This window comes from Trichogramma pretiosum, unplaced genomic scaffold, assembly GCF_000599845.2.
Source record: "Trichogramma pretiosum strain Unisexual culture from Peru unplaced genomic scaffold, Tpre_2.0 scaffold34, whole genome shotgun sequence".
NCBI lineage: Eukaryota > Metazoa > Arthropoda > Insecta > Hymenoptera > Trichogrammatidae > Trichogramma > Trichogramma pretiosum.
This window is the reverse complement of record NW_019641683.1, coordinates 1,509,697-1,527,430: the sequence shown is the minus strand read 5'-3', so window position 1 is coordinate 1,527,430 and position 17,734 is coordinate 1,509,697. Positions and strand designations below refer to the sequence as shown.

The 17,734-nt window shown below is 32.0% G+C and overlaps 1 protein-coding gene across 1 annotated transcript; it reads left to right on the top strand.

Annotated features, from left to right (window-relative positions):
• Positions 1 to 12,451: 12,451 nt before the first annotated feature.
• On the top strand, positions 12,452 to 15,554 carry LOC106659416 (POU domain protein CF1A). The gene has a single exon (XM_014381976.2). It carries the CDS (start codon positions 13,328 to 13,330, stop codon positions 14,699 to 14,701), a length of 1,374 nt encoding a protein of 457 aa, XP_014237462.1. The 5' UTR covers positions 12,452 to 13,327; the 3' UTR covers positions 14,702 to 15,554.
• Positions 15,555 to 17,734: the final 2,180 nt, after the last annotated feature.

Sequence of the window (17,734 nt, the reverse complement as noted above, 5' to 3'; positions counted from 1 at the left end):
ACTTGTAAAAATTTTTAAAATTATTTTTCTGAACATTTTAGAAACCCAATATTAGGTTTCACATACATTTATAAAAAAATTTCATATCAATTGAAACTGTTATAAAGTTTATTAAATTTTGAAATCATGGTACAAAATCCGGACATTTGTAAGAATTTTATAAGACTTATTCAGTCTTTTAAAGAGTTTTTAAGAGTTTCTAAAGACTTAGTGTGTGGATCAATTTCCGTAGGGGTTGTCACCCGTCTCAGAAAAAACATGGTTTTAAGAATAACTCATTTAAAGTTGTCAACTGTTATTGAGCGCTGTCTAAGAGCTTACAAACATCAATCTTGACTGACTGACTGAGAATTCGAATTTATATACGAAATTTTAGCAAGGGAAGGGAGCAATTCAAAAATACAAAAAAAATTGATATTTTGGTAGAGCTTGATGAGAAACTCCTCTTAATTCAAAAATCAATTTGATTTTTTAATTAAACTTGACTTACATTTTTCATGATGTGAATCAAATTTCATGTCTTCAATTTCTCCAAGTTGCTCATTCTCTAAGTAGTAAAAATAGCCTAGAGTGAACTTCTCATATACACCGTTCTTTAAAAAATTTCGCTGATTCTTCATGTAATTTTTTCAAGAGCGGTTCAACTTGTGTAAAAACGTCAATACAGCGTGTATAAAATACGCGGCAATAATCACAATAATACACAGATTAGCATAGGCGTATTTCCTACTTCGCTGCGTTTACATTTACTCGCCAATTCAGAATTAAAGTCGAACTGATATACACATAGTTCTTAGATCTATTAGATCTAAGAGATACGCATAGTAAATTTCTTAAGATCATTTTCCTGGAGAAATTCATTACGTATCTCTTTAACTCACCTGGGACCCAAAAAATTCATAAAAAAACCATATCCTGCAGAGTTCTGCTTTGATCCGTTTTAATCTTTTCCGGGCCTAAAAAGCCCAAAAGAACTATTAACGTACGGGAGAAATCCACTTTTGGCTACTTTTACTACTCCTTGGAGCATGATCAAATCGGGGAAACTGAAGATATGAAATTTAATTCAAATCATGAAAGAGTTAAATTAACTTTAATTCACGGATCAAATTGATTTGAGAATTAAAATAATTTTAATTCATGAATCAATTAGATTAACGAAAGACTGCATTGTGGATCGTATAACGTACATGACCGCTATGTCTCTTCTTTATCGATATGTTTAGTACCTTCAAAGCGGCCTGTAGGGGGTAAAATAAAGTCTTTAAGAACTCTCTACTTTTAAATTACTAGTTGAAAAGAGTACTTTGCGATGACGTATGTTAAATTTTGATAAACAAATTACTGTAGTCTATGAACACGTTTGAACAATCAATTTTTTTCATTAACTTATAGTGTTGCGCTCAAACACTACTATAGTAACTCGATAATAACTCGAACCCATACATAATATATATGGATGTAAAGAAGTTACAATTTCCAAGAAATCGAAAATTCGTCCTGATACAATGAAAATATACCAAGGTAGAAGCATTTGAAAATTAACAAAATTTCGATGAAATTTTTTGTTGCGATAATTTTGTTGAGTAGGGTATTTTGCCTACTAATGTAATTTGACCATTCTTCAAGTGCCGATAAAGTAGTGATGTAGTGTACGTGTTACTTTTTACGACGCTCGTTAGAGACATAAAAAATGAGCTATGACAATTGGCCGCTAGATGTCACTTTACTAGACACTGTTTGCGCAAGTGACTCAGAGAAGTGTGTCTTAGTTATTTTTGATAAATTAGTAAGACGTAAAGATCTCGATGAAGCTTCCATACGTGGTTGATTCTCCCGAAATCTGCTTTTTCAGGTATAGAAAATGAAAAAATGGTGAAATTTTTTTTGCGCGAACTAATTTACCCTTTTTTAAACCATAAAATATGAGTAATCATTAAATCTTTCGTTTTACGAAAACTAGGTCCAATTTTATGCTTAAAATGGACTATTTTCGGTTACGGAAGTGACACACACGGAGGTGACAAATCATTGCTTTGATCAACTAAGTATGAAAAATAAGAAACACACAAAATTTTCCGTACAACCCGAAATTCGGTCATGAAAAACAAGTCTTTTGACGGGGCGAGCGGTTAAAAAGAATGACCATAGCTATATTCATATCCATGGAGGTGACAGTTTTTTTTGAAACACGTGAATTTTACAATAGAATAATTATCACTGCATAGCTAAAATGTAAAATTTGAATCCGCAACCTACACCGATCGAAAGTTAGGTCATAATATTTGACATTTATGTATCTAGGGACATCAAAAATGAGTTAGCGACTAAAACCAGGCGGTATATTTGAAATTAAAGTCTAAGACATTTTTCAATTGTGTGGGAAATTTTTTAAAAACATTTCTCAAAGCCCTATGATAGACTTAAACTTTACTTTGGATGAATAAAACCTGGTCTCGTAGTTATTATAGGGCCAGGTGCTTATGAGAATGCATGGTTTATGCAAATAGAGTTGATTTTGAGATTTAAACATGCCACGCAGGTGACATTTGGCATGTACATCTCAACGGCAAATGTAACTGGCCCTAAAATATTGAAATATTAAAGTTCAATCACAACCCTGGTAGAAACTTAAACCATAAGTTAACCAGTTTATGTCTTTGTTGACTCCCACTAGCCAGTTTATTAACTAGTTTATGTCTTTGTTGACTCCCACTAGCCAGTTTATTAACCAGTTTATGTGTCTATTGACCGATAAAATGTGCTAAAAACGACATGATTTTAGTTACTTTAATGGCTGGAAACTGGGTAATGTTCGAGGGTTTTTATGCGCGAAAACTGGTCACAAACTACTCAAGCGTAGCAGCACTTGCGCGCGACGTATCGACATGTAATTTTATTATATAAACATTTCATTATTTTATGTATGTTATAGGTATACTATTGTATTTTTAAATTTAAATACTTTTAAAGTAAAGTGCAGCAGAGAATTAGTACTAATCTGAGATGTAAAAACATCTAAATATTGCTTAAAATCTAACCTCAAAGTGAAAGAAGCTGAGCTAGTTATGTTTATTAATATTAAAGAGAAGTTAAACATGAAACATAGTTTATAGCTCGAGCTGCTAGACTCATTTGAAAGCACTGGATGCATAGAAATAAAATCTACACTATCCTTCAATATCTTATTTCATTGGCGTTCTCTATATTTTTTGTAACGCTTTTTATTTTTATTGTCATTTGGCACATCCATATCGAAATGTTTGTATGTAAAGTAAACGAAAACTGTTATTTGCGGCTCTGACGAAGCTCTACTCGTCAAAACTTTGCCCGATTACACACAGCATACATAACCTGAAAATCAGCAGTCTTTTAAGACCGGCGCACATTAACCAGTTTTTGACCAGTTTAACAGTTTAATATATATAGGCACAAAATGTTCATCGCAAATGGCCAGTTTTTAATCTTGTAACCATTTCAACTGGTTAATTTTCTACCAGGGAAAGAATACAATAATATTGAATGAACGACCGATCCAGATTTGGCTTATCTTCACTAGTTTAAGGACATGTCATGTAGACATGCAAAAAGCAGATTTCGGGAAAATCAACCACATATTAATAATTGCACTGTCTCGTGTTCAAAATCTGTAAAATTTCTAGGTATCATCTTAGACCAACATCTTAATTGGAACAACCATTTTGATCAATTAGTAACTAATTGCAAAACCAAATTAAAAATACTTATTGCTTTCTCAGATCTACGTAGGGGGAAACGTTGTTATTATTATACATAGATCAAAAATTGAATATGTATACAAGCCTATAGGCTTTCTCATGTTCCCTACCGATAATAAGTCTTGTATCGACAAACTTCAAAAAGTTCAAAATGTAGCAATCAGAATTGCTATGGGATACCGCAACAGTTCTTTCATAAACGTTATGGTTGCTGAGTCCAAAATTCCTTATTTGAAAAGTAGACTAAAATTCACCTGTTACAATAGTACATTACGTAACCGAGGCAGGGGTCGCTACGCTCGGGCTGACAACTGACACTCTTACAAGATAGACAACCGCCTCAGTTACGTATTGAGAACTAAACGATACCCATGCGCCGCCTGGTGGATCAGTGGGGAATTGAGGCAGATGAGTAAATTTTAAAAAATAACATGTAAAAATGGGAAAAACTGTAAATAAAAAATGCTAGCGATAACAATGTTCATGTTTATCATTCTTAAAACGAAGATCAGACCCTCACATAATATTAGAAACAATAAAATTCTTGAAAAGTTTGATCTGCGGGTCTTGAATAGTAAAATGAATGTAGCAAAATTTCGCGGGAGTTGCCGTCGCCACCGCAAGTTGATTGATATTTGCGATTCTTTTGTTTTTTATTTATCCATTATTCTACTACATTGTGTTCACGCTCATCATATCATAAATATATTATCGAGATATAAGCTAAAAATGAGTAATATAGAATTAGAAATAAGCTTTGAAGATATTTATACGATATTAGGGGATTCAAAGCGACCTATAGTCGAAGGTATAGCCGTTTTATTAGCCGATCACATTTTATTGTGCGTACTATAAAAATAATTATGCAAATGTTAATTAGATAAGCATTTAATGATTGATCTTCAAAAAGGATTTGATACAAACCTGGTAAAAAATCTTCAGGTAAAAAGTGATGGTTACATATACGAGCATGCACTGATAAATTTTTTACTTTCAGAGCCAGTAGCCACTTAATTCTGAACGATCTTTTGGTGGTTTATGGAAACTAATACAGTCTTCGTGTGCCTTTTTTTGTACATCCCTGTACACTGCAATACACTGGTTTTTTAAGTTTATCTATGTCAAATATAAAAAAATTTAGTGAATCTTGGCAATGTCAACAAACGAACGGCAAATGCTCAGCAGACACCAGTAGGGTGCTACTTATGCTGTTTTCGAAACTGCTGTCAGTCGTGACTTTTAATTAGTGTTATTTTAAAAATGTGACAATTTTTCAAGAATGTTATTGTTCCTAAAATTATGTGAGGGGTTGATCTTTGTTTTAAGAATGATAATCATCCACATTGTTATCGCTGGCATTTTTTATTCACAGTTTTTCCCATTTTTACATGTTATTTTTTAAAATTTACTCATCTGCCTCAATTCCCCACTGATCCTCCAGGGGGCGCATGGGTATCGTTTAGTTCTCAATAGTTTTTTTCATCATCGAGTGCAGAAAGTCGATTTTAAGATTTTCCCGCACGGCTCGGCATGCGGGAAATAACACTTCCCGCACGCTGTGATGAAAATACATTTTAAGATGTCTAGCCTCCAATCGTACTGAGGTGTTAGATAATCTAGAAGCCTTGTTGGGTCTGAATGATAATTTTAGATATTCACATAATTACTCCTTATCATTATTAGCTGAATGTTATTCAAATTCGTGGTTTCTAAAAGACTCTATTATCTGTTCAGACAAACATATGAACTTTTGCTTCGACTACATTAATATTCTTTTCAGACACAACGTGTCATTCAACACTGGCAAACTGTTATTCAAGCATGACTATCCTGATAATTTGTTAAATCTTATTTTTGAGGACACAATCTGCAACGTTTATATATACCGATGGCTCTAAAATGAAAACTCACGATTCCTCGTGCGTTGGTTTAGCATCATGGAGTCTCTAACCTGAATTTTGCTTCTCTCATAAGGTTTCGGACTCAGAAACTATATTCTTTGCTGAATGTGAGGCAATTTTACTATTCTCAGATAAAATAATTTCTATGGGTCAAGGGAACTATCTTATATTTTCTGATTCTGAAAGTGCCTTAAACACTTTAAGTTCATACCATTGTAACTCGCCTCTAATTTGTAAAATAAGACATAACTTATTTATACCCCAATGAAAATATTTTATAAGTTCTTAGGTAAGATTTTAAAAAGATCTTATGCAAGAACTTACGTATGATAATCGACCTTGTAAGTTCTTGTATAAGATCTTGCTACCAGATGTCTTACAATTTTATCAAGATCTTTTTAAAATCTTGCCTAAGAACTTATAAAATATTTTCATTGGGGTAGCTGATAAGAATAATATTAAAGTAGTATTACAGTGGATACCTTCACACGTGGGTATACAAGGCAAACAAAATAGCCGACTCTATGGCCAAGGCAGCCGCCGTGAACGGACCTATCCTTGACAAGCCAATACCGGTCTCTGACCATTATGCTATTTTTAAAAAAGAAACTAATAAAGAAAGTGAAAAACTCGCTATTGATCTCAGTTCTGAAAAAGGCACATTATATTTTCAAAACTTTTACTCAGATAACCTCAAACCTTGGTTCAAAAATATTGTCTTGCTGAGGAAGGCTATGGTTTCAATGAATAGAATAAGAAGTAATCACTCATCTCTAAATAGTAGTCCATTCTGAAAAAATATTGTTCCTAATGTTGAATGTAAATGCGGTGAAGAATACTGACTCAGTAGACCATATTTTTTGGAACTGTAAGCTTTTCGAAGCTCCTAGAACCAAACTATTGTCTAATTTAAATAAAATATTTAGTTGCAACCAATATTCTGTGATAGCACTACTAAAGTCGAAAAACATTCATGTATTACAAAGTATATCTGACTTTATACTTGAAATAAATTATAAACTTTAGCGTTCAAGTTTTTCTACATTATACTTGTTTTATGTATGAATCCTATGTATGGTTACTCGTGGCAATGTATATAATGAACGCCAATAAATCCACTTTCAAATTCTCCGAAAATTCCGAATTGAGACAAATTCAAAACAATATCAGAGCTAACGTTCTGCTCTAATGATAGGTGCAAAATTTAGAATATCTGCCAATTAATTTATCAAACTCTATCAGTCACATACTCAAATCAAATATTGGAAAGTATAAGATACCATAGCACCTTTCATTATTCTATATTCGAGCATTTTTTAAGAACTCGAAGAATAAGGTAAAATCATCCATACCCTATTTCTCTAATTGTTATGTAAATTGTTATTGAATAGAGACGCTGTGGTATCGTATACTTTCCAATATGTCGGCTCTGTGAACCGATTATCCCCAGCTATTTAAGGAGCACTCCATATTGAATTTCCAAGCACTGTCATCCTATGCTGTAAGCTGTACCACCAATTTAAGAAATGTATTCGCGTAATACATCGATAGAAGATTACAACCATCGAAAAAAATTGAATTTGGCGGTACAGCCAACGGTATACGACGACAAAGCTCTAAAATTCTATGTGGAATGTCTATAAGGCAGGACTTACCTATGTTCCCTCGCTCATGAGTCCAGACTCCAATATAGGGAGAAAAGTTGGATTTCCTGGAGCGTGAATAATGTCGGTCAAAGTGCAATCAAGATCGTCTTGTATCACGCATGAGGACATTTAACTTTCGAATCAAGGGTTTACCATTTTTCTTCAAATCGAGCAGTACGTAAAAAAACGCTTAAAAAGAATTTTAAAATTAAAATAAAATGACATAATAAGCGAGTAAAAAATAAGTAGATTCTTTTACTAGATGACTGTTGCTTTTGTATAAAAGTCTATTTTACTGGCTTATAATCAATAATCATACAAAAATATTTTATAAAACAAATAGTTTTTAAAATCGTTTGAATAATACATGCAAATTTTTTCAAAATTTTCCGAAAAACACTTACAATAGGACCAGGTTTTGCAAAATTCAAAATGTATAAAAAAATCTCAAAAAATTAGTACGTATTCTTCAAAGGATTTTAACCACTTTTTATTCAATAAAATTTTTTCATAAAGTTGATGGTTGTCGTATAAAAAATTCATACATTTTCGTTCCGCAGCCCAGTCTAAATTCATATTGTTGGAAATATAAGGGCTAGATAAAAATTGCAATCACGAGTTTCTTAAGGGCTCTCTATACACAGTCACACGGAGAGCTTTTCAGGTCCGGGTCATGGATTTGCTCCAAAAATTTTTTGCGGTCTCCTGGTTCCCAATACTGAAGTTCCCTGGGCTTAGTTTGATCTCATGGGCCTTAAGGCCCATTTTGTAGAGGATTTTCCACATTATAAAAAAATCTTTGTTATTTTCTATATCGATATAGAACTACTTAAACGAAATAATGCAACGATTAAAAGTTTTAAATTTTTTCAAAGAATCTGCTTGAATTTTTTCAGAATTTTTGGGACCATCTACCACTCTCTTTAAGAAGTCCTAAAATCTATTAAAAAAGCATCAAATTTGGGCCTCTTGAATTAAGTGATAGATGGTTCTAAAAATTCTGAAAAAATTCAAGCAGATTCTTTGAAAAAATTTAAAACTTTTAATCGTTGCATTATTTCGTTTAAGTACTTCTATATCGATATAGAAAATAACAAAGATTTTTTTATAATGTGGAAAATGTGGAAAAACCAGAAGACCCCCAAAAAAGTTTGGTAAAGATCTGTGACCCGGACCTGAAAAGCTCTCCTTGTCAGTCGATAAAAAATACATAATTATTTTGTACCAATTATTTTCAATTCTCTAGGCAACCATTAAACTTGAAATCTCGTGGGGGTACTATTGAAACTTATAAAAATGTGCCTATGTCGTTACTTTTCAATTAAGGGCCTGGCATACCCACTTAGTCGGTCAGTACCGAATTATTTTGTCCTCATTTTTCTCAATGAATAATCAATCGATTATCTTGAAACTTTGTAATTTATACTTTCAGAAGATTTATACAATTATGCCTGTTCTCTTGTTTTCATGTAATTTTCACGATTTTCAAATGAATTAAATTTATTGTTGTATTATGATTTTCATAACCTCTATAAACAAAATATACCAAAAAAGTTAATTTACGTAAGCTTATGAGACAATTCCGTGAAAACAACACTACAGGCATAATTGTATCACCCTCCTAAACCTAAGTACAAAGTTTCAAGATAATTGATTCATTATTTATTGAGAAAAACGAGGACAAAATAATTTGATATTAAATACCAACTGAGTGTGTACTCCCATGCCCCGGTACTTTCAAACAAACTTGCTTTTCAATTATCCCCATTTTATAACCCAAAAAAAAATATTCTCAAACAATTACTTAAAATGATATCATTAAACACTTTATTGGAATCTAACGACATAAGCACATTTTTATAAGTTTCATATTCATTGTGAATAAAAAAAATAGTACAAAATAATATCGGTATGTCGGTATTTGTCCGTGTGTATAGAGTGGCCTTCAAGGTTTGTATAGAAATTGCACCACTTTTGGTATTATTTCAGCCCTCTAAAACAGGAAAAGGTAGAAAATCAACTTCTTTCAGTTCAATAACAAAGATAAGCATGCAAAATTAACAACGTATTTTGAAAGATCATACCCAAAAACCTGTAGATAACTTAGATATATTAGCTTCGTCTATGGTTTTCATGAAACTCAAAATTTATTTGCAAAATTGTAATTTTTGGCGTCCAATAGTTGATAAATATTAATATATGAATGAAAATATAATTACAAATTTCCAAGTTTATATTAGAAAATGTTCAATATTTTAAAATAAGTTGTTTTTGGGCCTTTGCGCATGTCCATACTGTAGTGACTAGTAACTTTCACAAAAACTGCTGAACGACTGCAGTTCGCAGTCGATTCAAATAAATACCAAAGCAGAAATAATCATTATCAGTTCATGCCTAATAGTTATATTTTCTTGAGTAATATTATAAAATTTTTTAAGTAAATCACCTAAATAACCCATGAATATATGTTTAATCCAGATAATCCATGTAACATAAAATCCACCCGATATAATCCATAAAAAATAAGTTGAAGTTTGACATTAACAAAATCATCGGATTTCAAAATTTAGTTACTAGGATTGGACAGAAAATAGGATTAAAAATTTTTACTATACACTGCTTTCGGGATCTTATTAATTTATTTGAAGGTTAGTTTAAGATACCTGAGTCTACAAATTGCAAATAGCTATACGACTCGAAATACTTGCTGAAAAACATAAAACTCCTACATGGATTTTTAATTACTTTGTCATTGCTACACATAAGGTCTTAATAAGAATAGATTTTGTATTAATACTATTGTTCATATTAATAAATGCCACATACATGGGCCAATATAATACTTTTTGAATTGCCGCTCAAATGTGAGCAGTCGATTTGGGTTCGCTTTTGGTATGTTATAAAACATAATTTAAATTATCTGTGAGTTGAGATTCTAAATCTATTCTAGACCTCAATATCGCTCGTATGCCCCACAAACCAAATGAACTTCGATTTTCTTTCGATATTGATTCTGAAACCACTTTTAACTTATAAAATCTGAATAGTGACAATTTTTTCTCATTTTCTATACTAAACTACATAACTTCAAATTTCTTCAGATTTATTTAGATGCTTTTTGACATTTTAAAATAGAAAAACCCAAATTTTCAACAAAAATTTTTCATTTATACTGGAGCATCCTCTGGCAAAACTTTGGAAAAAATTTAAACGCATTCTTGGCCTATAATTCCAAAATTTTTTTTTGCTTTATCGAAAAAATTGATCACAAAAAAACGAATTTTTAATAATTTTTTACTTAAAAAAAGAAGAACCTGAGCAAAAAATGCATGCAGAATGGATAAGTTTTTAAAATAATCAGAAAATGAATTTGTGCATTTTTTCAGAATTTTTCTAAGATCAATGAGTGTAGGTATTTTAGCAAAAAAAGAGTACTTATCAAAAATTGAACCCATGTGATTATAAACTTTTATAATAATAAATCATATTTATACGAGACGTATATTTTTTCCTCAGGGGCATAAACCAGTGCTGAATGATGTAAATTAAAAAACATGAAAATTTTATGTTAATTTTGAAATTTTTAATTTTATTCGTGAAAATATGTTTTTCAAAAATCCTTTTACAATATAATATGCGACTGTAATACTGACTAGTTTTAATCGGTAGGGTTTCAAAAGCTACTTCCACTTAAGTGGGTCATTATTTTTTAAACTATTTGTTCAATCTACCAGTCCCGAACTTGAGCAATAAGCGTTGAACAAAAAAACCATTTCTTTCGAGATCTTAAAGATCAAAATTAGTCAATAAATGCGAGATCAAAATCCTGTGTCATAGCACTTTGTAATCGTAATTCAGCAATCAGATGTCTTACATTTTCTTATGTGAAAAGACTTACGAGAACATCTTTAAAAATATTCAACACTGGTTTGTCCTTTTAAGAAAACTTAAAATGAGCGGAAAATGTATATTTCTCAGATTATAATGAAGAAAAAATCATTTACATCCTCTGTTTGTTGATGAGTTTTTGATTGAAATAAAGGTTACAGTTGAATTCTTAGTGAAAACTTCGTCTGATGTGGTATTTTACTTTTATTACTTAAAATTAAAAATAAAATTATATATTTTTAATTTTCAAATATGTTACAAATTTATAATTCCATTATTTTTTTTGTAACAATTCTAAATAAGATTGCCTTCAATTAAAAACTATTTTGGAGTATTCCTATATTTTTTATAATTTTTTTTTTCATTTAGAAAATTCATTAACTATGTTTGTTTCTATTGAATTTATCAATTGTAAAAATCATCTCGATCTCGATGTTTTGAATCCAGAATCAAATAAGTACTAATGAATGAAATTTTTAATTACAATGTTCAGAATGTTATATGAGAATTGTTTTTCTTAAAACAAAAAATATCTTTTATCATATTATTTTGATGCTTGTGTAAAAAAAAAGTCAATATTTATTATTTTTAAATACAACAATACATCATTTATCCAGTATAAGAAAAACTTTTAGTTGAAAAAATTTCAAAATAATGTTATATGAAAGCAAAATTTAAGATGATATGATATCAATTTAATCAATATTTTGTACATATATAATTTTGAAGAAATCACATCGATATCGATTTTCTAATTAATACAATATTGAAGAGAAAACTAAATTATTAAAAAGATATTTTTTTCTATATTGATCAATGATTGCTAAGGAATATTTGATAAAACAAAGATTAAAAGTTATTAGCAGATTTTCATTTGTGTTATAATCAATAATAAATTTGTTATTATGATAGTGAAAAAGGTCAAATTTGAAGGAAAAGTTCAATTCTTAAAAATTGAAAAATTATTTGATGCTAAGATTTTTAAGATAAACTGCCTGACTGTGAAAGCTTTTGAACATACGTTTGTACACAAAACTCAGTCTAGGAAAGATAATATCATCTCGTCGCCTAAATGTGTACGTGTGCATGCGCATGTATGTGTATGACAGATGAATTGTTGGAGGCGGAGTCTGTGCATTGGGTCATCCCCTTTCTATAGCAGTTAGCAGTATCCACCTCCTTGTGCGAGCCAATGAGCAAGCGCCAACTAGTAAATCGAAAGAGGGGAGCTTCAGGTCCGTGATAGAATGTGTACACAAGAGTTCAGTGAGACCGACAAGCCAGCAGTGGAGAGAGAGGTTGAGTCAGTTAGTTGGCCTCTTCGGTCTGGGCAACATGCATAACGCATGAGAAGTAGCTAAAAATTTTACTTGAAACCTGCGTAATATTATCGATTTTTATCATTTCAAATTTCAATAAGTTTCAACGTTATTGTAATTGTGAATTGATCATTGGATCATAGTTTATCTGCAGCGAAATATTAAGTGATACAATACATATATATATACGGATATTAGTAACAAGCACGCACAAGAAACATACATATACATAAATATGTGAAAACTTATATGTATATACTTGCACATACACATAGATATATATATGTACACTTGAGATATATATATATATATATTTATAAGTATGTGTGAATGTATGTGTTAACATAGGAATGAACGTATGTATTTACGTATAAATGTATACGATACACATTCTTAGATGTACACTCAGTGAATGATCATAAAATATTAATGCATTGATCGAAAAATGTAACTGGTTGGAAAGCGATAAAAGCTGTGTTTAATGTAATTTGTGTCTCTGTGGTGCAGTGACAGTGCAAAGAGGTTAAATTTATTTAAAAAAGTGCTAAATATTTGTTAAAATACATTATTGTGAAATGAAAAAGTGACTAACATGACGCTTGAAAAGCATTACATCGGTATTGGAAGTGAATTGTGACAAGCTCCAATAAAGAACACACTACGCGTGAAGTGGAAAAACAAGTGCGTGAAATAAAATGAAACAGAGTGATGTGCAATTGAAAATTTTAAGTGAAAAATAAAAAGTAACTGAAATAAATAAAATTGATCCGCTTGAACTGGATGGGTATTTAGACGAGAGTCCTGCTCGTCTGCATAGAAGTAAGAAAGCGAAGTAGATGGCCGCTACGACGTACATGCCAATAAGTAGTGCAGTCTCTTCAGAGCTGGATGGTGGTTCAGTTACTGTAAACGGGATGAACATCTCCGTGGGTGGTTACACGTCAGGCTCACCTCGCAGTGCAGCCGACGCTGGAGAGATGAAGTACATGCCCGCGCCACAGCATCACCATCACCACCATCATCATCAGATGACTTCATCGCCATCGCCCAATAGCTTGTCCCATCCAGCGACGAGCTTGCCCTCGGCGAATCCTTGGGCTAGCTTGCAACCGGGAGCGGACCCGTGGGCAGCCTCGATGGGCATGCACCACACGGCGTCGCATCATCCGCACCACCACCCGCACCAGTCGAATACATCTTTGGATGTGAAACCGCTGGCGGCGGTCGCGGCCGCGGCCGCTGCCCAAGCTCAAGCCAACGATGGAAGTATGCATCATCGAGCAACGCACCAATCGCCGACGATGAGCTCTCCGCACTCGTGGCACAACCCGGTGGTTTCTTCGTCTCATTACAATCCCGGCGGTGGCTCGCCATCGCCGGCTACGCTTCAACAGTATCACGCGGCTATGAATGGAATTTTACACCACCAACCTCATCAACATCCTCATCAAATACACAATCACCAAACGGGATTACAGCATCATCTTCGCGAATCGCACAATCATAGTCCTCCGGCCAGTCATTCTCTCCATTCGAATCATCCCCATGAAAGAGAGCACAGTGTGAGCGAAGAAGATACGCCAACCAGTGACGACCTAGAAGCGTTTGCAAAGCAATTTAAGCAACGACGGATAAAGCTTGGTTTCACTCAAGCTGACGTCGGTCTCGCTCTTGGTACACTCTACGGTAACGTTTTCAGTCAAACGACAATATGCAGGTTTGAAGCTCTTCAGCTAAGCTTTAAAAATATGTGCAAATTGAAGCCTTTGTTGCAAAAGTGGCTCGAAGAAGCCGATTCGTCGACTGGCTCACCGACCAACATCGACAAAATAGCAGCCCAAGGAAGAAAGCGCAAAAAGCGCACGTCGATCGAAGTTTCCGTAAAGGGAGCTCTGGAGCAACATTTTCATAAGCAACCAAAACCCTCTGCGCAAGAAATCACGTCCTTAGCTGATAATTTACAACTGGAAAAGGAAGTTGTTCGCGTGTGGTTTTGCAACCGTCGTCAGAAAGAAAAGCGAATGACACCGCCCAATACTCTAGGCGAAGGAATGATGGATAACATGCAATCAAATCATCAAGGACAGCCAGGATTGCATCAAGGTTATCATCAACAAGATCATTTGCATGGATCGCCAATGGGACACAGTCACAGCCCGCCAATGTTAAGTCCTCAAGGTTTGACAGCTCATTCCCTGACGGCCCACTAGCGATCGCCTGGGCCTCCCCCACCAGGATTTGTAGCCACGGCTCATGATGGACCTGTAAGTATGCAAGATAGTTCATCTGCTGCAGCAGCTGCTGCGGTGGCTGCAGCCGCCGTTCTGCCGCCTTTCTACCATCATTACCTTCAAGCTCGATCAAGTGGCTATCCAAGCTCGTAGCTTAGGTGTGATGATTTACAGCTGCAAACAATGGGGAGGCTTATGTGTAAAATGTTTGACAATATTACATCGATGGCATCGATAGATGGGATCAAGAAACATCTTCAGAGCTAATTAGTTTGCCTTGTGAGTACCAGTGTTGCTGCTTTTCAAATCTACGTGCAATACAGCATGTAAAAGAAGAATCAAGTATTAATGAAGCCAACATTTCGTTTAAAAAGACTGTTTCTTTTTAATGATTGATTTCCTTATCGTGTGCAAAAGACGATTAATTTTCAAATGTGAACTTGGTTTTTGTGTTAACGCGTTAATTATTGTTTTAATTCACTCATTCAAGATGTGTATGTGGATGAAAAATTAAATTCATACCAAATATAAGAAAATATAAGTTTAAATTAAAAAGAGTGAAAATGGACTAATGTAAATACGTAAATATATTTCACGAAATATACCAATTTTACCAACTAAACGTTTGTAAAATGGTTGTAAAATAAGTATACATATGTATTGTAAATAATATTTCTATAAGGAATAGTAAATTTTAAATACAAAATATTAATAGCGATGGCAAAATTAACTCTAGCCTTTATTGTACAAAAAAACTATTTGAATCGCAGTGGCTAGATCTTATGTAATTAATCGTGATATACTTTGGAATAAATATGCCATCGAAATCAAACTTTCTTTTATTTTCTATTTCCAACAAATTTAATATATTAAGAATTTAAATAGCACATAATTAAATTATAAATATTGTCCGATTAACAGAATGATATAAAGTTAAAGTGTCCACGTATTATAATGATCATGAGAACTATTATTAACTTCATCCTTATCATAATTGTTACCAAGGTAACCGTGAAAAATTGGATATCTTATAACTTTTCTGTTATTTAATTTTTAATCTAAAAATTAAGGGTACTTATTGTTTTCATACACGTTGTTATAACTTTTTTCATGTTAAAATGAGTGCCTAATTTATTCCTTTATTACTGACTTATAAGAACAAATTTTTTTTACGAACAAAGAACTAAATTATTCGATGATTCTGTCATCGTGGTATAATATTGTTCATGAAAACTTTTCAAGTTCTTAATTGTCTTGCGAAATCAAGTCCTTTTAGACATTGATCATTTTTATGAATAATTTCAATATATTTGATGGATAGTATTAATGAAATTTAAAGTAATGTCATGTGTAAAAATGATTTTTTTTTATCGATAGTAGTTTTTTTTTAATAAAGAGGAATAAATTAGATTCAAAAATATTTGTAATGGTAAAATTGTTAACCCATCAATACCGCTTTAAATTTATTATAATCATACCTCTTATTGATAAAAATCTGAAAACAGAACGTAATTGTATTCTTGTATCAAATCCACAATAAGAAGAATAATGTGTTAGGATAATATCCGTTGGTAAGTTAAAATTCACACAACGATCATCTTGAAGCTAAACATATATTAATTTACTTTTATTTATTAATATTTCACGAGCGTTTTGATAGCTATCTCAGAAAAAATTTTAATTCGATATGAACTCAATAAACCAAACATCAGCTGTTTTTATAAGAATATGCATATTAATTACATCAATCCCTTAAATTATGATGCTTTTCAAATTGAAACCCAACAATTTCCAATTTTTTCTGAACTTTATTCGCAACTTTTGCACCTGTGATCAAACATTTTTAAATATTAATTGAAATTATAGTACATTTAAATATTTTAACTTTGATTTAAAGTGAGACCAATAATTGTCGAAAGTTTAAGAGCAACTCTTAGTATGATTGTATGCTTAATACGTGAAAAGATACCGTCGCAAGTCTAGAAATGAAAATTTTCCAACATGTTTTTTTTTAATTTTTTCTGATTTTTTTCATATTATAGCCTCATAGATGATTGAAAAATAAAAAAATTAAGTCATCCATGTAGCGCATTAGAAAAATATTTAATAGAAATTTCAGGAAATGTTTTTAAAAATTTTCATTTTTATCCTGGTTTCGGCAGCTCCTTAATAATAATAAAATCATTGAGAACCGGTTCCTTCTTTCGCTGTAAAATATGGAAGAGGAAAATAGGTATAACGTTCTTTTAGAAAGAAAATCATATATTATTACAAAGTTTTGATGAATAAACAAAGTGAAAGTATGTGCGAACGTTGTTTTAATAAAATTTCCAGATCCGTCTTCTCAAAATTGTTTTTATTGGTTGCCATTTTTTTATTGAATTATTAATGGTTCAAACGATTTTACTTTTACAACCCTAAAGGTGAAATTGAAAAAAACAGATTTTTTATATTTTTGCTTTAGACTAAATAAGAAAAATACACTGACAATTGATTGGCAAATAGTTTCTTTTATGAACATAACTTATTTGTAAATATATTCATTTCTTCACAACCCATTATTTCACAAATACAATAATTACACAAACTTTCACAAAAAATTACTTTATTCTTACAAACGAAACGAAAGTAAAGAAAAAACTTATTTCATTTTCAGGATTTAACTTTTTATCTAATAAATCTTAAAGCTTATTTTGTATTAAAATTTAGCTTCTCTCCTTTAGATATCTCAAAAAAATTTCTTCAAACGTTCGAAAAAAACTACGTGAATGATAAAAAAATCACTTCAAAACCTACGTAAAAACCTATAAAACAAACATAAAAAATTTGAAATATTTAAAAAAAAGTTTTTCATTTTCAGCATGTATATTTTGAAAGAATATACGAAACCATACAACGTTGGACTGGAGCAAAACGGCTCGTTTTTCATAAACATTTTAAAAATACTTTGAGAAATAACTTCAAACATTAAAAAAAAAATTTTTTTAACATTACAAAACCCCAGAATAAATG

What these genes read in the sequence shown, in the direction of transcription:
- LOC106659416 (XM_014381976.2), top strand. Translation starts at nt 13,328, where the DNA reads ATGGCCGCTACGACGTACATGCCAATAAGTAGTGCAGTCTCTTCAGAG.